Raw genomic sequence first — 22,852 nt, 5'->3', positions numbered from 1 at the left:
GTGTGTGGTTAGATGAGGCTGTACTTTTCTCTCATGAAGGGCAACCAGCACGCAGCGTACAGGGAGGGGCTGAGTGGGAGTTGTGTTGAAGGAGGATACCTGCTACACAGGAAATGTCCCCCCATGTCTCTCTCTCTCTCTCTCTCTGTTTGATGGAGGGAAAATATTATAAATGTGCAACAGTGAGTCAAGCGAAGAGTGTGTTCTCTTTTTAACAGAGAATTAATTGGGAAACAATAGGGAATGACTCACAAAAGGTGTAAAAATGTGAATTCACACCTTGCAAAATACTGGCGGTGCGTTATTATTGATATTATTCTGACTGCAATTCTATTGATCAATTTAGTACCTATGTATTTGGAACAGCAGCCAACTTGGATTCATAATTACTGCATCACTGAGTACACTTTGAAAGCACCACCTCAAACTGGAAATTGCAAAACAAAAAGCTACAATAAAGAACCGCAGGAATAATGATAATAATGATTAATATAAAATGTGCCCGTCTATATTTGGGTTTACGAGTAGAGGATTATGAACTTAAATAAGTAAATGAGTAGGGGGTACGTTGTGGGCTTGATGGCTCCACCGAGACAGGGTCTCGTGTTGCCAGTACTGCTTATTTTAAGCGGCTATGAGTTTTGGGTTTTTAGTTTATTTTACGCGCACTCTTCCGAGATTTTAGGGTTTGTAAAGAATAACGCAAACACAATAAAACATGTATGCCAATATCAGAGGTCAAGATGTCTGTCTCTCTGTAATTACTTCCACGTCAGCCTTACATGAACATCCGGAAAGCATCTGAAACGCGTACAGGTTGAGCTGACGCCCCGGGGCACGTCGCTATATTTGGACTTCCCCCCGCGGGATCTGGCAACACCGCCAGAGCCCCAGCTGTCCGCCCGACGGCAGCGCTCGGTATTCCATGCAGCAGCCTCCCACGCGCAGTGGCCGCCCACGCCGGGATTTGCGTCACGCGGCGGCGTGGGAGTGAGAGAGCAGTGTAGCAGCGGCGGAATATCCCATCTCGAGGCAGTGGAGACGGACGGGGGACCGACCCGCACGCACACGCTCGCCGAGAGAAGCAGAACCGAGGTCCTCGAGAGGAGCCGCCCGGTGCCACCTGCAGGTCAGAGGTCACGGCGTTCGGTAACGGGTCCGCCTGTCTCCGTCTCGGAAAGTGACGTGCACGCCTTTTTTTTAAATTTTTTTTTATCTTACTTTGTTTCGCAGTTTAAAACTATGTATGCCAATATGGGTGTAGTTATAGCGTCCTTGTGTTTAAAATGAAGTTTCTGATCATTTTATTGTGACCAACAATCTCGTTTCAGCTGGGATGTTGCATTTCCCACGCATTATGCTGGACCTGTCCCGCTGTGTATATATATATGGTTTTTCTCAGTAGATACTGGGAATCTAGTTAAATGGGAGGTGCTCGTGGGGAAATGCACCTTTCTGGAAAGACCGTAATCCTAATCAATAATGGAATAAAGGTGAATTTCTTACAGTCATTCCGTCCCACCTGTTACAGTCATGCTCCGTAAGTGTGCACGTGTTCTCGTCAAGGGTTAAATCTTTTATTCTAATATGATACATCATAATAATGATATGTGATGGTTAGGACACATTAAAATTGTCGTCTTGACTGACCGATCCAGGGTGAGGCTTGTGTGTGCCGATGCCGCGCTGTTTGTGAAGTTTTGCTGAGTTTGGCTGTTTTTCAGGGGGTGGTCTGCTGCTGATGGGAAGTTCTCGGCATCAGAATGAATCAGAATGCTGAGGGACGGTCTCCTGTGGTGTAATTGACCACATGCTTGATTGACGTGTTCACATGAGTAAACTAGCCACAAAAAAAAAAAAAACAAGGCGTGCAGCAGCTTTTCACATTTCGGCGAAATCGACAATTGAGCATTAAACACAGGGCGAAGTGCGTCCCCGCCCTTTAATCCCCGATGCCGTGCGCTCTGTTCCAACCTGCTCAATATGCTCGGAAAAAAAGGATAAAAACACTGTAACTGAGTAATGCGTCATGGCAGGAATCCATTAACAGCTCCAAAGTGCTGCAAAAGTCGATATGGAATGCTGCTCCGCAAGACTGGTCTGTCGTAGTGTGCTGCAGCAATTTTCTCCTCTCTCTCTCACAGATAGTCGACGTCCTCCATCCGAATGGCGTCATCTTTGTTGAGGAGCCTCGGGGAGCTCCAGCTCTACCGCATCCTGCAGAGGGCCAACCTGCTGTGCTACTACGACGCCTTTATCCAGCAGGGCGGGGATGACGTCCAGCAGCTGTGCGAGGCGGGCGAGGAGGAGTTCCTGGAGATCATGGCGCTAGTGGGCATGGCCAGCAAGCCCCTGCATGTGCGCCGGCTACAGAAGGCCCTACGTGACTGGGTCACCAACCCAGCCCTCTTCAACCAGCCCCTGGCCACACTGCCGGTCTGCAGCATCCCCATTTACAAGCTGCCGGAGGGCTCGGCCAGCCCCTGCAGCACTCCCCGAGAGCTGCACACCCTTAAAGTCCCCAAGGTGTCCTGTCTGGAGGTGGCTAAGTCAGATTTGAGCAGGGAAGGGACCCCGAGTGGGTCCCCCTTGCTGAGCGGCAGCGAAGGCGGTCGTTTCTGGGCTGGCCTTCACCCCAACGACAGCGAGCACAGCCTGTCACCCTGTGAGGTGAACTCGCCGTGTTCTCCACGAGACGGCCTGGAAGCCCTGGACGCCATCGCTCTACAGGCAGTGACGGAGTGCGTGGAGAGGATAGCCAAGGCCCTGCCCAAGAGCAACGTGGACGAGGTCCGGGAGCAGGTCAAGGGGAACAAGAAGCTGGCCAAGACGATCGGACACATCTTCGAGATGAGTGAGGAAGACCCGCAAAGGGAAGAGGAGATTCGCAAGTACAGCGCCATCTATGGCCGTTTTGATTCCAAGAGAAGAGATGGCAAGCATCTAACCCTGCACGAGGTAGGAAAAGGGTAGCATTTATTTATGAGATGATGCTCCATACATGTTGCTAATCAGAAATGATGTGCTGTTTCTCCATTTCTCCTCGCGCTGTAGCTGACCGTGAATGAAGCGGCCGCTCAGCTGTGCATGAAGGACGTCTCCTTACTGACCCGCAGGGACGAGCTGTTCAGCTTGGCCCGCCAGGTCTCCCGAGAGGTCACCTACAAGTACACCTACAGGACCTGCAAGTAAGACCCTCGTCCCATTCCAAACATTTCATCATATGTTGTTTTGTCAAAGTTGACCTTTGACCTGTTACTCAGAGGCCTGTTTTTTTTTTTTTTTTTTACTCCAGGTCCCGTTGCGGAGACAGGGACGAGCAGTCACCCAAAAGGATCAAAACTGAGGTAACTGTTCATGCTTATGTGTCTCTTAGATCTGTTATTGTGTGATTTTTATTGATTTTTAAATTCTTAGTTATCCAATATGTTGCTTGCACACTCCTACACACACAGTATTTCAATCAATTCTGTTCACAATATAAATAAATAAAAAGAATATTCTTTACACACTAGCAGGCTTCTGTCGAGGAACCCTCAGGAGAACAATTAATGCCATGAATCACGGGGTATTTGTTTCTCTAAAGCTGCATCATGAGCAGCACAATATTCTTGGTCCCTAACAAAGACCTGCCAGCATCCTGGCTAGGATTACCTTCACTCCCGGACTGTGAGCGAAGAAACGTGTGAACAAGCAAATCTGTTCTCTTGTTCTCCGAGTCTCCACAGAGATTGTGCAAAAAAGTCATTAGACGCCGCCCCTGCCACCCCCGCCCCATTCCTCTCGGAGGAAACCCCATTGCAGGCCTCATCATTGAAATGTTGACATCATTATGTGGGCAGATATAGGAACCGTCCACCCCCGTGCAGCAGCAGGCTCGGCGAGATAGGCGGTAACTGCTCCTTTGTTCACGTCATGCGTGCGCACGCAAGACCAGAAACCGCCGGCAGTAGGCCGAGGGCAAGATGAGGAAAAAGTCCGACTCCTGATGTAAAAGTAGTGGCCTCGGCGACCTCCCAGTCTTCTGGTCGCTACAGGTTTAGACGCCAGTCAGCGCCACCAAAAACAGTTAACACAACAACGAAAGTTAATATGCTAATTTGGTTTCTGTTTAACCCTTTTTTATGGGAGTCAAAATAGCATAAATTTTGGAGTAATGAAAGCATTAAGCCTTTTTTTACTGTGTGCATCGCGCTTCTTATTGCTGGTAATGGGCTCTGTAGTCTTTTCTGGTGAGACAACTGAAGGATGGCGGTGACTCACTTTGTAATGACAGGCTCGGGGATATGTGTAAATGTCATGTTTGCACCAGAGATATGAATAAAAAGCCAGAATGAAAAAAAAAAAAAAAAACGGATTATGATTGAGTTACACAACAGGATTCTTTTTAGGGCTGGGCAAAACGATTAATCTTACGATTCTGGATTTTTTACACCTTAATTGACTAATATAGCAATTTATTCCTTCTATTTACCACCTGCATTCTTTATTGCTCTTAAGCTCGAAATTACAAAGTAAAAGTTCAAGTAAGAGTAAATTAAGTGCAAAATAATGACAGAGGCAGCATTCAATAACCAATACAATATGATAGAATACAATAACCAATGTAAACATGGGGGCTTGAATACAGAAAGTGTTTTATTGCTTTTATGGAAGCTGGCAGCCCACCATGGACCAACAGAATTTTACATATAATATATAACTTCTTTCTACATTGACATCTTTGATGAACGATCGCGCTGATGCTGTCAATGCCTTACGCCAGACCTAATTCTTTTAAATGTTTTTGCATTTTTGGAGGTTAAATTGTACCTTTACGTGAAATTGTCTACAGGATGGGTACTTTGACCCACAGGAGGCTCTCCAGGCTATCTCTATGCGGCAGGAGACGCTGAAGGAGCAGCTGGCATGCGCCTTGTCTAAAGGAGAGTCCATGGTTGGGCGAAACCTACAGGTATCTGCTTCATTTTTTATTTTGACTGGTTGAGCACAAACCGGTGTCCATCTCGTAACCCATGACCTGTGGTTTCAAACTTGGCCCCTACTTTCAGTATTACTACATCTCTGAAGACAAACCTTGTCCTTGCACATGAGGTGTTACATTTGAGGGTGGTGAGTGTGGTGCTGCTGCAGTCATTCACGCTTTTCTCTATGTGTTGGTGTGTGTGTGTATCACAGATGCAGCTGGAACATCTGTTAGCCAAGCAGATGGAGATCCTTCGTGATGCTGCAGCCCAGGACAGACTCCAGGCGCTTGATTGGAAGATTCCGGCAGAAGCTCTGAAACACCTTGACAACAGACACCGTGCCAACGGCGTCTCCCCTGACAACAGCCGGGAGCAAGGTACCGTCTCACCTGCAAACTGCTGCTGTTGATGTTTATAATCCTTACTGTCCAAAGTATAAGAATCGCCTTGTAGAACTTCAAGAGAACGTGGAATTGAGCTGAGTGTAAATAACGACGCTTATTGCATTCTCTGTGTAGCCGAGAGGCCTTTGAATCTCCGTGTGGCCAGCCAAGCCGAAGGTGAAATCCGACTTGGAAAACAGCTGGCCAATGAGCTTAAGCGGCACCATAACCAGGCGTCAGAAGAGTCAAGGATCCAGAATTCAGGTAGGGGAGGGGAAAGGAACATTTTTTTTCACAAGACACATCAAATTCTTCACCTCCTACGGTCACTCTGTGTCTTGGTCTGACGGTGTGTGATGACTCCTAAAGGTGGAGTTTCCCTTTCATGTATGAGGCCTTTGAGCAGCTTTACTCCTACTTAGATTTTTGCCGCTTAAGTGTGGGAAGAGAAGAGAGTGTACAAAGGTTTTGAAAGTGTTGAGTGCAGGTCGTCATCTGCGTTTTTGTGGGAAGAATTCATGTCCATCTGCAGTTTTATTTACCAATGGAAACACTTTAAATTAATGATCTCTTTTTTGTGCGTTCTTTCAAACAGTGGGTACATGGTTTGATTTAATATGTTATTGCTTTTCCTTTCTTGCAGAAAATGGAAGTTCTCATAGAAACCGTCTTCTTCTTGAGAAGAGCGCCATCAAATCAGAGCCAGAAGATTCCAGATAGCATCTTTAGACCTACACATGCATCTCCCCATTTCATTAGAGAGAAAAAACGACCGATATCCATCACCATGCAAGCACGGGCGAAACTGTGCTGCCTTAACACCCAACATTGCCTAATATATATAAATATATATATTTTTTCTTTTTATAATTTATTTTTCCCCAAAGCGCCTAGAACCTTCATTAGTGTTTAAAACAGACTGCCAGAATGTGCATGTTCTCTATGTGAGATGTTGTCCCTTTGAATGGGAATGTAATTTAAGTGGTTTGAGGATGACCTGTAAAAACAAGGATTTTGGTTCTTTGATGTGTTTGTAATTTTTGTAAAAAAAAAAAAAAAGCAATTTGGGGGTAAATGTTTATCCAACAAAAAGTTGAAAAAAAAAACAAAAAAAACAGTGGAAAGCTGTTTGGTACTAATGTCTTTAACTGACTTGACCTTAATGGAGTGGGGCTTGCCCTTGGGTGGAAATTTGTGATTGTGTTTCCTGTAGTCTCTGTGTGTTGCTTCAACAGTGACAGATATCATGATAGTGTTCGTATTTCGTCCAGAATTTCACACCTATTTCATTTTTTTGTGAATCCTCCTGCTCCATGTGTTTTACCAGCGATGTTTTACTTTCTAGATCCATCTGTGTTTGAAATAGCCTGTGATGGTCGTTCCGTCTGAACATGTGTTAGTGTCTTTGTGCTCAGCGTGCAATGGTTGTCATTTAGGACAGTTAGGCGTTGAACTTGTAGGTAGTTTTCTTGTAGGAAATATCAGTAGATTTATGAATAATGTTTTTAAATGTGCGTTCATCATATTTAACTGTACATATCGGTACATATGACTACATTGTATGCGTGCAGTCATGACTCTTGTCTGGGCTCTGAAAGTCTCACTCCGCCTTTAGTGTTTTATGTTCTTCAGGGATCCTGAGTTTTGCACTATTTACACCCTCGTACTTTCTGGAGCTGAGTTCATGTGGTAAGAAATAACATCAGATCACATCCCTCTGTTTTTTTCCGCATGTTCTGTATGCAAGTCGTGTACTCTTGATATCTGACCTACAGATTCACCTTTTCCTACAGTATTTTAACTTTTGGTTTGCATTGTCATGTGTTAAAGTGCCACACTCTACTGTATTTAAATGGAAGTGCGGCTGTAGTTGGTCAGAGTTGCACTGTGTGGTCCCATGTTTAACGTGTCAGTGGTCAGTTTTGTTATGCACATGTTTTGTAAACACTAATATATTTTATTTGCGTAACAGCGCATAGATATTAAAATTTATTTTTTGAGCTCAGATGACGCGCTTTCTTTCTTACCTGCGCGTGCTGAATATAACTTCCTGACGTCCGGAATGGCCTAAAAAGGGACTACTCAATCAAGGCACACCTATCATGCTCATTTACATGTGCATCATACTCACACATTTTGAAATTGGGTGATGACTCACTATGACGCACTTGCTCACACAAACACACACACAGAAACAAACGCTGTGGTCGTATCTGCTCAGGGAGACACATCACCAGACACCTCCGGAATTTCACAGACCCAGCTCCGTGCAACAAACCGCCCCCCGTGGGACGTCGGCAGTAGATTGCCTTGGTGACCCGGGTGTGTGGGCGGCAGCGAGAGGGTCATGGGAGGAAACGTGTTCAGTTGGACTGATCTGGATGGCACACCGTCGCCCCCACTTAAAAAGGGCTGCGAAGCTCCCTCTGTGTGGGTGGCAGCCAGTAAAAAGAATGCCTTGTTTTCCCCTTCAACGCCACAGCTTAAAACTCTCTTTTAACAAATTCTGGACTTGAAAAGAATCAAACGTTACTGGGGATAAAAAATTAGTATCTTTAAGGACTGCTGATCCAATTCTACACTGCGGTTATTGAGTCTGTCCTATGATCCACCATCACCGCCTGGTATGGAGCAGCCACTAAAAGAGACAGGATCAGACTGCAGCGGACTGTACGGACAGCAGAAAGGTGCCCCCCTGCCCTCCATCCAGGACCTGTACCTCTCCAGATCCAGGAAAAGGGCAGGGAAACTCATCTCAGATCCCTCACACCCTGGTCACAGTCAAGACAGAAGCGCTTGTAATCGGGCCTCAAGCAGCCAGGCATAAACTGGCTGACTACACAATAACCCTGGATAGCCTTTCTATCTCACCGAGTATTGAAGTGAAGGATCTGGGTGTCATCATTGATGCAGGTTTCTCATTCAGTTCGCACGTAGATAATGTCACTAGAATAGCATTCTTTCACCTTAGAAATATTGCGAAAATAAGAAATATCATTTCAATGCATGATGCAGAAAAGTTGGTCCATGCATTTATTACATCAAGGTTAGATTACTGCAATGCATTATTGTCTGGATGCTCTAGTAGGTGCATGAGTAAACTCCAGCTAGTACAGAATGCTGCAGCCAGAGTTCTAACCAGAACCAGGAAATTTGACCACATCACCCCAGTCTTACAATCACTGCACTGGTTACCCATCAAATTTAGGATTGACTACAAAATCCTACTTTTAACCTATAAAGCTCTAAATGGTCTCGCCCCACAGTACCTGAGTGAACTTTTGGTTCCTTACGAACCGCCACGCCCCCTTCGATCAATGGGTGCGGGGTCACTACTGGTACCAAAGGTGCAGAAGGTCACAGCTGGGAGCAGATCCTTCTCCTATAGAGCTCCGCAGTTGTGGAACAGCTTGCCTGTCAGTGTCCGGGATTCAGACACAGTCTCAGTGTTTAAATCCAATCTCAAAACCTATCTGTTTTCTCTGGCTTTTTGCTAAAGTCCCAGACCCTCATTTCACTTGATTTTGACGCAGTGTCAATTATAAAGTCCAGTTTATCACAGAGTCCCCCTGTTAGACACAGACAAAGTTAAATTCACCAGTTAGGCTGTCCTAGTTAGGGTACCGGGCCACTGTAGCACCAATATACCACTATAACCACATATTTCAGGATTGGTCGTACAGTGCAACCGTCTGCCGCTGCTTCAGTTTGTTTTTCTCCGAGACACGGAATCAAGCACCCAGACTACTGGCAGACCCCAGTGAAGAGACCAGCAAATAAATCCTGGTTCCTGACAACTGCTTTACAAGGACAAAACATGAAACAAACCAAAGGGTCACCACAGCCACCACCACCATTACAACTACAGCTTCAGGGATTTTCAAATGGACCAGTAACATCGTTACGGACACGTAATCTAGACCATGACACTGAACACATCCTGGACTTCTCCAACCCTACAACCGTAGGACTTATTATTATATCATATCCAACCCTGCACTGACACCATTTGCAGGCTCACTCTACCCTGGAAGGGGGTCCCTCTCTGTATCACTCCTTCCCAAGGTTTCTTCCTTTCTTTTTTTCTCTCTCCTAGAGTTTTTTTTTGTGTGGAGTTTTTCCACATGTGCAGAAGGGTCAAGTGTGGGGGGTGTCAACTGTAGGGCCTGTCAAAGCCCATTGAGACATACTGTATGTGATTTTGGGCTATATAAGAAATAAATGTTGTTGTTGTTGTTGTTTTTGACCTGCTGCCATCTGGCAGACGTTATGGAAGCCTGCAGACAAGGACCACTCGACACAGGAACAGTTTCTTACCCCCCTAAATAGCTGAAACTGTCTTACTGCACTTTATGTACACTATGTATAGGATTCTGATTCTGAAGAATGAACTGCCAGACGTGAGATATGGTTGTAGGACATGACGAGAGGTGAGTGTCATAACCTGCTGCAGTTGATCAGAAGCTCAGAGAGTGAACAGCAACCCTAATGTTTGCACCAGAACATCCAGACTGTTCTCTCAACACATAAGAATCTTGTACAACTTCTCTCCTCTACCATTTCAGTGGGGGCAGTGGTGGCCTAGCGGTTAAGGAAGCGGCCCTGTAATCAGAAGGTTGCCGGTTCGAATCCCGATCCGCCAAGGTGCCACTGAGGTGCCACTGAGCAAAGCACCGTCCCCCCACACTGCTCCCCGTGCGCCTGTCATGGCTGCCCACTGCTCACTCAGGGTGATGGGTTAAAGGCAGAGGACAAATTTCACTGTGTGCACCGTGTGCTGTGCTGCTGTGTATCACATGTGACAATCACTTCACTTTTTTTTTTTTTTTTTTTTTTAATTTCCATCGGTGGTAACCTGGGGGTCAGCATGTTCGGCACACTGGACTGATTTTCTCATTCTATATGCATATTAACATAGAGTGTAATTGTCATACTTCTAATTATTTTTGAGAAACGAAGTAGTAATTTAATTGTCGACGAATCCGTATAATCTAAACTGGAGGCATGTGATACCACCATTGTCCACAAGATGACGCCAAATTACTACAGAAGGATCATGAGCGATAATGCACGTCCACCTATGATGCAGGAATAAAATCGTGTCAGGATCTGACATTGCACGACATTTCCAATGAGAGGTAGCTAACTCTCGTTAGCTATTAGTAACAATTAGTAACACACGTTCTCACGGCATCTTTATTAATTAACTCGATTAAGGTGGTGTAAACGGTTCAAACGCTCGGAGGTCATTTCCTAAGTAAAGGACGTTAGTGCAGCTAGCAAGAAGAGATGCTAAGACTTTTTTATTACATCCACATTATACATTGTACATAATCTTTATATATTTAAACGTTTCAAAATTAAATGGAGATGAGGACCGCTACCACGGCGGCTTTGTCCAAGGAAGTGATGTTTAAATCATGGTCACTTTATTCTTCAGACAGTCCACTGCGCGCCGACTCTGCCTGTACAAATCGTCCGCTTGGTTTCATCTTAGATCCATAAGCAAAAATGCATTCCACGTAATTACTACTGTTATATTTATTGTATATAATGTTTCTGTGATGCAGAATGGGTAATATCGTAACGAAATATTTTGTGACGGAATTTACGTTTATTCTTTGCGCACTGTGACGTGTTAACCAATCGAATGTTGGTTTTACACCACGTGACGCAATACGGAAAAAAACGTTGGAGTTGTACTTCTCGAATGCACTGCTGTCTTGCGCGACGACCAATCGGAGGGGCTCGGTGGAACCCGGACAGCCAATCAGGTGGCGGAGCAGGACATCTGCGCCGGGGTTTTGTCCACTGACCGGCGACGTCGTGATAAGTCGCTGAAATACTGCACACCCGAGGAACGGCGGGGAGGTCTCGTTCCGTAGATAATTCAGACGTCGGCGGCGGGCAGAAATATTCGTGATTTAAAACAAACAACTAAAAAAAATTATAATAAAAAAAGCCATTTCCATCGGTTCGCCTGACGGGATTGAGATGTTACAGTTCAGGTGCCCGCTGATGCTACAGGAGTTGTTTCGGTCCAGCCTCGCCCGTCCTTTCACCGGCATTACCGGCAGCAGGACGTCACCGGCCGCGTCGCACCGCCGCTTCAGCGCCGCCCGTGTCCGCGTCAGGCCGGCGACCAGACTCCGGTCCCGGTGGCCCGCGCCGCGATGCTTCTCCCACGGATCCAAATACCTGCGCGCTCAGACCGACGCCGGCAAAGAAGCCTCGGCCGAAAAGTGAGTAGCGTCATCGGTCACTTTCTTCTTCTCCCCTCGTCGTTTACGATATTACAGTATTACAACGTAATGGATGTCTGTCTATAGAGCGGCTAGCATGCTAACGTTAGCGTCGTGGGTGGGTGGGGGTGGGGTGGGGGGTCCCTGCGAGGTTATGCAATAAAAATCAAATCCACGCAGCAAAACCACGTCGGCGCCACCTGACCGCAAGTCGCCATCTGTCTTGTGACCTTATGGTCGGGGGTCCCAGAAAAGGGGCCAGTCCAGGCCCGCTGGGTCCCGTTCATTAATTAGAGAGTTAACTGGATGGAGAACCTGTTATAAATCCTTTGTTTCTATGTTATTACAGGTTGCGTTTGCTATTCCTTCGAATAATTTATTCCTTCAAATGATTTATTTTGTGGTGCAACTCTGGAACATCATCAGGGCAGATTTAGGTTTTATTTCATCACCGCAGCTGAGAGCGTGTTTACATCCAAAGAATAAAGAAATATTCCTGCTGGGAGTCGACGGAAGACTATATTAGTCTTCATTTTTTTTAATTCCCTGAAAAAGATCCTAAAGCCAGCCAATGCTGACTGGAGAGGTGGAATACAAGGGGAGGAGCTGCAACACTGGCCCATATGCTCCACGTCCCCGGAGTAAAAGATTACCGTTTTTTTCCCCTCCAACCAATGACTCCTGAAGGTCAGCCGCGCCCGTAATCCGTACGCGCGTCTCCGGGGACGTTTCCACTGACTCGCACCTCCGCATCACAGGAACAAAAGGCAGCTCTGACTGCCCAGTCCCTGTAAGCCCACCATGGTTCTACTCAGACATGACCTGTGACCCCAAAGGGACCTTTCCTCTCTACGCACCCCTGAAAATAGGAGCATCCAGACGCATCAACTTCATTTTTCTCGGGGCAGTGGTGGCCTAGCGGGTAAGGAAGCGGCCCCGTAATCAGAAGATTGCTGGTTCGAATCCAAACCCGCCAAAGGTGCCACTGAGCAAAGTGCTCACTGCTCCCCGGGCGCCTGTCATGGCTGCCCACTGCTCACCAAGGGTGATGGTTAAAAGCACATTTCGTTGTGTCACCGTGTGCTCCATGACAATCACTTTCACTTCACTTCATCGTCCATCTGTGTATTTGGATTGTTTCTGGTGAGGATGAATTTCACGTAAAATATTTACAAGCCAATTGCAATGAAACAGAAAATGAACGCACAGTGAGCGGCCTGTAGACTGGCGGCGTTAGTGGTACTGCGCACCGCCCTGGTCTAGCTTATCTCGCCCACACACTGCTCTTAGTGCGCCCAGTTTGCTATTTTCACGTCTAGAAGTGCTTTTTCAGACCTCTGATAAGGTGCCACGCCCAGCGTTCTAAAGTTAGAAGCAAGATTTGAATGATAGAGCGGATGTCTTTCAAAAAAAGCGATTGCTGCGTTTCTAATTAAACTGCTATTTCTCTCCAAATATAACATGAACAGAGATGCGTGCTCCCCTGGGAGACACATTTAACAGGACGCAGTTTAACAGGACACAGCTTTCTCTTCGTCTTCATTGCATGTGCCGCTTAAAGCACATCGATTTGAGATCTTGGTGCTGAAGCCATTTTGTCCCTCACAGTCTGTTGTGAGCAGCAGCTCTTCTCATGGACTCAGTGGACGCATGTCTTCTTCCTTCTAATGAACGCTGACAAGGGGAAAACCGCCAGGATTCCAGGTTTAAAACTAGATTCTGCGAACCAGAAGGCCCCGGTTCAAATCCCACTTACTGCCATCATGTCCCTGAGCAAGACACCCGAGTGTCTCCGAGTGTCTCCAGGTAAATACTGTTTGTGAGTTGCTCTGGATGAGGGGACATCTGATAAAAGCTGTAAATGTAAAGACTAAATTATAGAATCCTTTATCCCCCGGCAGCAGATAAAGGATGGTGCGACCCGAGTCCCTGAGGACAGTGCACGTTCTCACCGTCCCGGCAGCATGTGGAAATGAGATCATCGCGCGGCAGAAACGAGCCCTTTACCGAACGTTGTGTGTAAATACGGAAATGTCCGTCGCATGAGCTGTTGCGCAGTTCATTATGCCGTGGCGGTGAAGTGCCGCTCGTCCGCACTGGAGGGCTAATCAGCGCCACATAAGTGTTCTCCGGTATTTAGGCCGGAGGTGCCAGCAGCTGGCTTTGTGTTTTAATGAGGCGAGGGGAACGGCTTTAAAAAAAAAAAAACACCCAGAATCCTTTGTTTTCAGGCGGTCGGAATAAATCCAGGATGAAGGATGGTGCGAGTCTCTGGCCGTTCTCTCCTAATGTTTGCTCAGGCTATTTTTACCCACGACATCCGGGCTCCTACCCGCGCATGGACTGTGGAATCAGACCAGCGGAGCCTGGCCAAACGTTCCATTTTTCTGTCCTTTGTGAAATTTGCCTTCGTGTTCTAATGAAGGATGCCAGGCTGCGGGTTGAAACCGCAGCGTTTGTGCGCGACGTGGGCACCGGTGGTGTGTGAGTCAGCATCTGCAGCCCTGGCATTCTGGGAACGCGTGATGCAGAGCGAGAAAGACAGCGGTAGGAAGCCCGGACCTGCCGCTCTCCGGGGGGAAAATGTCACCAGTCAGTCATCTGCACGCCTGGCACTGGTGACACCAGACACTACGCCAGCTCTATTGGGTGATGCGCTGAAAGTGGGGCGTGGCTCCAAAGATTCAGATCAATGAAATCACAAAAAAAATTTTTTCCTTGTGCACAGAGGGTGGAAGGACTGATCCGATGCCCTCACAGCTCCTGGAGGGTTGGGAAAATGATCATTTAGTACCTTGTGATAATCATCTGAATCACCATGTTCATTGTGTTAAAACACAAGGTTGTTGGCGCCTGCCGAGCAGCACAGTACAGGTGTGTGGGGGCGGCGCTTCGGATCGTTTGGATCGTTTTTCGGCCTAAAATGCGGCAGCGGAAGTGACTTTTGGCGTGCTGTATTAGCGGGGATCAGTGGGCAGGGGAGGATTAATGCTCATTAGGCGTGGGCGGCTGGGCGGGCGGGCGGGCGGGCGAGGCCTGGTGTTAATGTTGTGCCCTACTTTCCCCGTGTGGTAAACACGGCAGAATCCCTGGCCGCTCTCCAGCTGCTGGTGTTGAGAGAACCGTTACTTTTTACTATTAAATCACGTTCCGCGGGAGCTGTGCGCAGGATTCCCGTGGCAACAGCAGGAATGGCCATTCCTGCACATTTAACACTGTAGCACCAAAAGTTTAAGCACACCAGTGGGAAAAGTGTGCAGCCGAGCCCAGTTTATCCAATATCTATATATATAACCGATATCTATATCTATAACCGATATCTATGTGTTCCAATTCCTGTTCATGAAATATTATTATTATTAAAAATGTTTTTTTTTTCCCCTCATCATATTTAGGTCGGCAGCTGAGGTTATTGTGGACGTAGCTGATATCATGATGCATTTAGATATTTTACAGACCTGGATATATTGCTGGTGCTTTCTAAACGTGGGAAAAGTATTTTTGGACGGGTGTAGTAGCCTAGTGGGTAACACACCCGCCTGTTGACCAGAAGACCCAGGTTCAAACCCCACTTACTACCATCGTGTCCCTGAGTAAGACACCCGAGTGTCTCCAGGGGGACGGTCCCTGTAACTACTAGTGACTACTGGCTCTGGATAAGGACGTCTGGTAAAAGCTGTAAATGTAAAGACTAAAGTATAGAAATCAACTTTTCTAGAAACGACCACTTCATTAATTGTAACATGGAAGCACGCTGTAAGTCGCTCTGGATGAGGGCGTCTGCCAAATGCTTTAATTGTAAATGTATTTTTTTTTTTCCTAGCCTGCACTTCCCAGTATTGTCACAAACAAATATCCGTTTTGTTCTGTTTGTATGTGTGCATGCTGTTTATTGCTGTGTGCTATTTTGCAGAGTTCCTTAACTGTAAAATCTAATCTGATTTGTCTCTCGTTTGCCCCACATATTTTCTCTCCCGTTGGTTCATCCGCTTGCTTTTACGTTTGTGTGTAAGTATAAAAATACCTTTTTACTGTAAATTCCTTGTCTCTTGCAGCTATCTGCTTTCCTTTAATTTGTTTACCTTCAAATCCCTTGTTTCCCTGCAAGCCACTGCCCTTGACTTCCTATTCGTACGTTTTTGCGTGTATCCCGGAATTCCTTCTTCCGGCCATCCAGGAAGAACGTCAGAGTGTCACGCTGCTCGGGCGAGTCACTAACGCAGTGGAAGGCGGAGGTCTCAGCAGCTCTGGGTTCTTACTGGATGGCTGAACGCGTGAACCCCCCTTCAAAGTGGGGACGAAGGCGCTGGACTGCTTTCCCACAATGCATTGCGTTGTGTGAATACTGTCTAATATGCCTCATGGTATCTAATAAAATGTTCATGTTGAGAGTCTTTTTTTTTTTTTTTACAAGTGTGTTTTCTAATACACTAACTTTTTCTCTCTGTGCGGAATAGATTTATAACTGCTCAACACACATTTTGCTAATTCTAAAGATTTGTAGTTTGTTATTTTAAGTTCAGATTGAAGCTGGTGAATTTAATTTAACTTTTGAAAATGACCTTGAAACTTTTGAAATGACCTGTTTCTCTTGAAAAATATTCATATTGATTTTCGGTTCGATTTTTTTGTGAGCAGTGTTTAAATCTGTTCTGCTGAATAGCCGAGCCAGTATTATAGGATATGAAAGTCCTGCTGCTGACCCCCTACCCTGCTGCTGCAGTGCAGACCCCCGACTTCTCACCCCGCTTCTCCTTTCTTCTGCTCCACAGGAGAAGGAAGGCAGGGATCCTGCCCAGCCTGGAGGACCTGCTCTTCTACACCATCGCCGAAGGCCAGGAAAAGATACCTGCTCACAAATTCACCACGGTGAGGCTCTTTGCTCGTGTTGTGCGTTTCATTCTTTTCTTTCCCGTCAATCAAGTGAACCTGATCTACAAATTGAGCCTGTTAATGATCAGATTTTCACAAAAAACTCAAATTCTGGTGGGTCGGAGCTGAACATCACACTTGATCCATAGATTTTCGTATACCAACCTTCCTCATCCTACCTTACCAGTAGGTTACACTTCATTTATTCTATTGCACATTATGTATTTTGTTACACCACGGCTGCTCAGAGAGAGCATTTGACGAATATGCGAATATGCTGATGGGCTTGTGATGTGATCTGACAATCCGACAATATCTGGAACATCTGGAAGCGATGGCTCGCTCTCCTCCCCTTGCACGCCTGCTATCGGCATCATTTATTTTATTCAGTGTCATTTATTTCCTCTTGGAGAATCAAAGGCAGTTTGATTTTCCCAGCACAATGATGACTTTATCTCACACACGTCAGCACGCTCTCACACAACACATCCTCATAAACCTCTTATACTCTTTGTAGACGTGAAAGCACCACATAATGTGTAGGTTATTAAAATAGAAGGGTATCCCTTGTTTATCTTTGGTTACGTTTCTGTGTGGGTTTGTTTTCCCCATGACTGTAAGGTGGTACAGTAGCCGTAGGTCTAAGTGACAGAGCCGTGTTTTAAAATGTCCTGTGTGACCCCCCGTGATTCTTTGGCAGGCTCTGAAAGCCACTGGGTTGCGAACAGGTGACCCCAGACTGAAGGAATGCATGGAGATGCTGAAAGTCACTCTGAAGACCACTTCAGATGGAGCACTGGACCGTCACCTCTTTAAGAAGTAGGCATTTGTTTGTATCTCATATATACAGTATGTAGTAGGGCATTTATGGATGTAAAGCCTTGACTGGTTGGTGCTCCAGTACTTCAGAACACATTAGGTGGCATGCCGTTCTCCTGTCATTGGCACCGGTGGGTGGACTGGCTTGGGATTGATGGATGTGGATGGGATTTTAATGCCTAACTACATCTGAGCCTGATCTGTCTGTCGGGCTGGCCCATTAGGGAGCAGATTAATGAATCAGCCCATTAGGCTCAAACTGGTGGCCACGGAAGAACAGCAGTGTAGGCCGTACTGTTATCATTGCAGTGGCAGCATATCCGACTTTACATCAAGCAGTTACGAGGTCTCAGGTTTTATAAATGTCTGTATAATGAGCTGACTAAATGACCAATTCTGATTGGGTGGCTGGAATGCTTTTGTTCAATACACAGGTAATTCAGGTAGTGTCGATATTTTGAAAGAATTTTTATAAACTGTGCAGGAAGCGACAGAGTAGATGGTGACATTATTTCAGGTGACTCTCTGCCTCTGAGTGACACATTAAAATCCTTCAACACACTCAAAGCAGATTATATTACTTTCTACTTTAATTAGATTAGATTTAATTAATTTTAATGAATTGGTTCATTGGTTGAGTGTTGATTATTATGTCTCTTTCCTCCTCTTTTTAGGTGTGTCCAGAGCAACATAGTGTTGCTCACACAGGCTTTCCGGAAGAAGTTTGTCATCCCTGACTTCCAGTCATTTACCTCCCACATTGACGAGATTTATGAAAGTGCCAAAAAGCTGTCTGGAGGCCAGGTAGGTGATATTGGCCGTGATTTTGTTTGGCCTTTTGATGGCCTTGTACTTGTCTTGAACTTGTCTTTGCCATGCTCTACAGGTGGCTGACTACATTCCACAGCTGGCCAAGTTCAGTTCTGATCTTTGGGCGGTGTCCTTGTGCACTGTGGATGGACAAAGGTATAGATGGTCAAGCCTATATCAGTTTAATGGTGGCCCTAAATCTGGGATGTTTTTCGATGACTGACATTAGAGCACTTATTGCCATTATATACAGACCCCCTTAAATGTTTTACTCTTTGTTATTTTGCAGCCATTCGCTAAAATAATTTAAGTTCAGATAATTTAAAAATCATTTAAGTTTATTTGTTAATGTATGTGTTTTTGTTAACATGGTGTGTGTACATTAATGAGGAAAAAAATATTTTAGCAAATGGCTGCAATACAACAAAGAGTGAAAAATTTAAGGGGGTCTGAATACTTTCCGTACCCACTGTATATAAAATGCTATCCAAAATCGTAGTATTTTTGCACAGCTGATTATGGTATAATTTAACACATTTTGAGATACAAACTGGCCCTTGTGTGCTTTGGTTGCAGGGGTAGAGGCCAAAGGCTGTGAGATGACTAGATTTAGCTTCAAGCATGATGATGTTGCTAAGTAACACCATTCATTATCCGGTCAAGTATCAGTATCAGATTAGTGTCACTTAAAACATCAGTTCAATAAAGAGGAATTATTTATTTTAAGTGCTAAGCACTCATAGATCTGTGCCACGAAGATCTTTTGAGGGTATGATAATAGCCATATACTCCTCGATGTATTTTTTTTGCCTGTGCAATATTGAGGCTCTGAGAAAGTGGAGAAGGAGTATTTATTCTGGTTTTAATGTGCTGGGCTGCAGCACATTAGACCCGTCTAAGCCTGCACACAGTCAAATGTTAATCTGTTGGCTCTGCAGACACACAGTGGGAGACACCAAAGTCCCGTTCTGCCTTCAGTCGTGTGTGAAACCGTTGAAATACTCCATTGCCGTGCACGACCACGGCACCGAATACGTGCACCGCTTCATCGGAAAGGAGCCCAGCGGTTTGCGCTTCAACAAGCTCTTCCTGAACGAGGACGGTGAGAATTTGCTATAATCAAATTGGCTCTTATTTTATCATTACATTGTTTGAGGGGTGCTAGTGTGTACGGAATTGACCTTCTGATTAGTGCTCCTCTCTTAAAATGTCATCATTTTATTATCACATTGCTCAGTTTGTGCACGTTGTGCATGCGATATCCACTGGACAGGAGATGTTCTTGCTTCTCCTCTAATACGCCTCTCTTTGTTGCCATGGCAGTGCTATGAAATGTTAATGACCCCGTTGGTGACAGTCCACTCAGGTTTATCTTTAGCTCCAACTCTAGTCTCATGTTGTCCAGCCGAATAAATGTAAGTCATTTCACTCATTGACAGTTTCCGCTACTTCACTTGAGTCCCTAAAGAACAATGTGTTCCTCCAGCAGGACTATGAAAGTGAAGTACATTTGAAATGACTGCAGCACAGCACATGTTGCACACAACAAAATGTGTCCTCTGCATTTAACAGCAGTGTGTGTGGATTCTTTGCTCAATGGCACCTTGGTGTTGCGATTCGAACAGACAACCCTTCCTTACCCATTATTCCAACCTCTGCCCCAGGACAACCACTGACTGAACATGTAATTAGTGAATGTAGAGACACATACAATAGAAGTATAGGAGTTACCAGGCGTGGGCAAGACACTCGTCTGTGAACCCGAAGACCACAAAGTCACAGGTTCAAACCCCACTTACTACCATTGTGTCCCTGAGCAACAGCATGTTTAACAACAACATTTATTTCTTATATAGCAGAAATTCACATACAGTATGTCTCAAGGGGGTATGACAAGCCCTACAGTTGACATCCCCCACAAAAAAAGATAGCACAAATGTGCACAAATGTGTCCTCAGCATGACAGGCACCCGGGGAGCAGTGTGTGGGGACAGTGCATTTCTCTGTGGCACCATGGCAGTTCAGGATTTGAACTGGAATCCTTGTGATTACGGGGCCACTTTCTTACCCACTAGGCCACCACTGCTGGAAAGGAGTAGGAGGAATGGTGGCAGTCTAGTCGTACATTTTTCTTTATTTATTTGCTTTCATCTATTTTTTTTCTTGTGAGAATTGGCCTGTTGTTATTTTACTGATTTTCAGCTAAATGAATACCTGTGTACATTTAACTGGATCTATTACCAAGATTTTAAATTGCCTAAAAGGGTCCTAATGCCCAACAATAATCTTCAAGCTGAGCCACAAATCCACAAGCCAGTCTGTTTGTTATTAAGTAATGACTAATACATTTCTACTGTTCATCATTTTTTTGACAGATAAACCCCACAATCCAATGGTTAACGCTGGAGCTATTGTGTGTACCTCTCTTTTAAAGGTAAAAGCCTTTCACTTCCCATCTGCCTGTGTGTGTCATGAAAAACTGCAGTTTTAGACAGTCGTGTAAATGAAGTAGTATTCAACCACTGTTTGTGGACCCAAACTAAACTAAACCTAACCTTGCAGTGCTGTGTTCTGTTGTGTGCATGAAAAGGAACAGGGTAGTTCAGTGGGGAAGGATTTTAGGCCAGATTACGGGCGCCGTTGCCAGGTGATCGAGGTTATGAATAAGCATCGGGAAAGGGATTTATCAGTGTACTCCCAGCGATTGGTTGTGCAGCAGCAACGCGAGGCAGGGCCGGTGATTGTGGAGGTGAAGGGTATATCCTGGGCTGTTACTCTACATCTGCCAGAGCGGAAGTCCACACAACTAATGGCCAGAGTTAATAGCCTGAGTCAGGCAGTGGGGGATGGGACGTTGGGGGGATTAAGTACTGAATCATTTTTTATCCTTGGCCGAGCCATTTAACTTCAGATTTGCTGGGGCAGTGTACTGTACACTTAAAATTCAGATTTATGCTGTCCAGGTCCAGGTGAAATTTGTGTGGCAGTGAGGAGGAATGATTTTCTTGGGAAATGCCAATCGGCCGGGATGGAAAAAATAGCTTACTCACTTTGTCATTATAACAAGAGAGTTCTTTATTACGTCTTTTTCATGTGTTATTATAACATGCATTTTAGTTATATTGAATTCATAATGTTTCACATATAGCATTATTATACAAAATAATTTTCATTATTCAGATTATATATATATATTCAGATTATATATTATATGATTGATTAGCATGTTATGTCCTCAGTGTACTGAAATCAGTCCTTCTATCCTTCAGATTTTAGAGACTTGCATATTTACTACTTGCACCTTGTTGGCATTTTCACAATCTGGCAGCTCCAGCAAGTGGTGTCTCCTTAATCAAAACTGTATAACAATGCGACTTAAATAATAATCATTGATGCTTCCTTTTAAAACAAAAAAAATCTTACAACTAGAACATTTCTTGTTATAATGACAGATGTTTCTGGACATTCAACTTAAATGAATTTGTTGTTTAAACGAGCCCTGCTGGGAAAAAATAGGGGAAAAAATCATATTATATTCGATGCTTGGCCACAATATCTGGACTTCTTGTTCTTAAATAATAGCAGGGCTTGTAATATATAGCTTTGACAATTGGCAAGGGCTACAGACAACGAACGTTTGTGATAAATATTTTACATCGGACCTTCGCCTTAGTACATGTCTGTATAGCTAAATCCGGTTTAAGGCAGGCACCATGGGGTCACTCATGTCAATCTCCAGAGTTTCGCCATGAATAAAACAGCAGGTCCTTGTACTGTGGCCAGGCAGTGGTTGCATTTAGCATCGAGTTGAAGTGCAGTTTGTCTGCTGTACCACCTTTCTTTCTTCTCTTTCTCTCCCTTCATCCACAGTCTAAACTCTGGGAGCTCCATTATGGGGGGCTACACATTTTCAACTACCTATGGAGCAGGACAGTCAGTGGGTTATTTGCGTCTGTGCAACAAAAAAAAATACATGGTTGTAACAGAAAAGACAAGAGTTCTAGAAAAAAAGTTATTTGTTCTACCCTCATTTTAAGAGCAAACCATTAACACATTTATAATGGGGCTTACATATTTGAATAATCTTATATGAACACTGTTGTACCCAATGGGGACCATGCTATCCTCACTGACACCCTTGTAAACCCTGGGTTAAGGGGTCAGTTGCCCCTGACTGTTGTTTATCTAAAACACTGCATGATGTCTTTCTCCAGACTGAGACGCCCTTGGAATAAATACATGGAAATGTGTAATGTTTTCAAGGCTTTTTTGTGGCTTATATGTTGTATATTTTACAGCAATAGGATCTATGGGAAAATTATGACCACTGCAACAGGTCAATGACGTTGGTAATTTTTTTTTCTTTCAATAATTTTTTTCCCCCATTGAATTAATCAGGAATGACTTTTTAGAGCCAAGCTTCACTTAATGCATAATAAATCCATTCTCATTCTGCAAATGATTGGAATAAATTAGGTATGATCTGCTTTAGTAGTGATAATAATTGATTTTTTCCCCTCTACCACTAATCATTTGCATAGATTCCTAATAACACACATACACGTTTATTCCCTCTGTTATAGTTTTGCATACTTTCTGTATGCTGAGTGTACGCTATCAACGCCCCCTAGTGTCACAGAGTGAAATTGCCCTTCACAGCACATCATTTACTCATGCAACTCATACTGTGACCAGTGCATTAAAAATGTATATTTTATAATAGTTCATCTACTCTTTCTGGTTATATCCCTAACAGTTT

General features: G+C 44.8%; 2 protein-coding genes across 7 annotated transcripts in view; both read left to right on the top strand.

Moving 5' to 3' along the window:
- Nucleotides 1-857: 857 nt before the first annotated feature.
- LOC114790536 (NGFI-A-binding protein 1-like) lies at nt 858-7,355 on the top strand. 2 transcript variants are annotated; one of them, XM_028980690.1, is made up of 8 exons: nt 858-1,129; nt 2,145-2,958; nt 3,055-3,188; nt 3,296-3,347; nt 4,856-4,954; nt 5,179-5,344; nt 5,486-5,614; nt 5,994-7,355. In XM_028980690.1, exons 2-8 carry the CDS (start codon nt 2,167-2,169, stop codon nt 6,068-6,070), a joined length of 1,449 nt encoding a protein of 482 aa, XP_028836523.1. In that variant the 5' UTR covers nt 858-1,129; nt 2,145-2,166; the 3' UTR covers nt 6,071-7,355. The 2 variants fall into 2 exon arrangements, with proteins under 2 accessions (XP_028836523.1, XP_028836522.1); XM_028980689.1 differs by having other exon boundaries at nt 859-1,129; nt 4,835-4,954.
- A 3,802-nt stretch (nt 7,356-11,157) lies between these two features.
- Nucleotides 11,158-22,852, top strand: part of glsa (glutaminase a) — a 20,422-nt gene continuing 8,727 nt past the window's right edge. Inside the window, exons 1-7 of one of the 5 annotated variants that reach the window (XM_028979549.1) lie at nt 11,158-11,592; nt 16,371-16,461; nt 17,165-17,283; nt 17,958-18,087; nt 18,170-18,249; nt 19,032-19,195; nt 20,469-20,527. In XM_028979549.1, the coding sequence (XP_028835382.1) occupies nt 11,345-11,592; nt 16,371-16,461; nt 17,165-17,283; nt 17,958-18,087; nt 18,170-18,249; nt 19,032-19,195; nt 20,469-20,527 (891 nt within the window). In that variant the 5' untranslated portion in view covers nt 11,158-11,344. Of the gene's footprint in view, nt 11,593-16,364; nt 16,462-17,164; nt 17,284-17,957; nt 18,088-18,169; nt 18,250-19,031; nt 19,196-20,468; nt 20,528-20,596; nt 22,443-22,852 lie in introns of those variants that run through there. The other 4 variants (XM_028979550.1, XM_028979548.1, XM_028979552.1 and 1 more) reach the window with 4 other exon arrangements.

Source organism: Denticeps clupeoides, chromosome 5 (genome assembly GCF_900700375.1).
Source record: "Denticeps clupeoides chromosome 5, fDenClu1.1, whole genome shotgun sequence".
In the NCBI taxonomy this organism is placed as follows: domain Eukaryota; kingdom Metazoa; phylum Chordata; class Actinopteri; order Clupeiformes; family Denticipitidae; genus Denticeps; species Denticeps clupeoides.
Note: the sequence above shows the minus strand (reverse complement) of the source record. Positions and strands in the feature narration are given on the sequence as shown.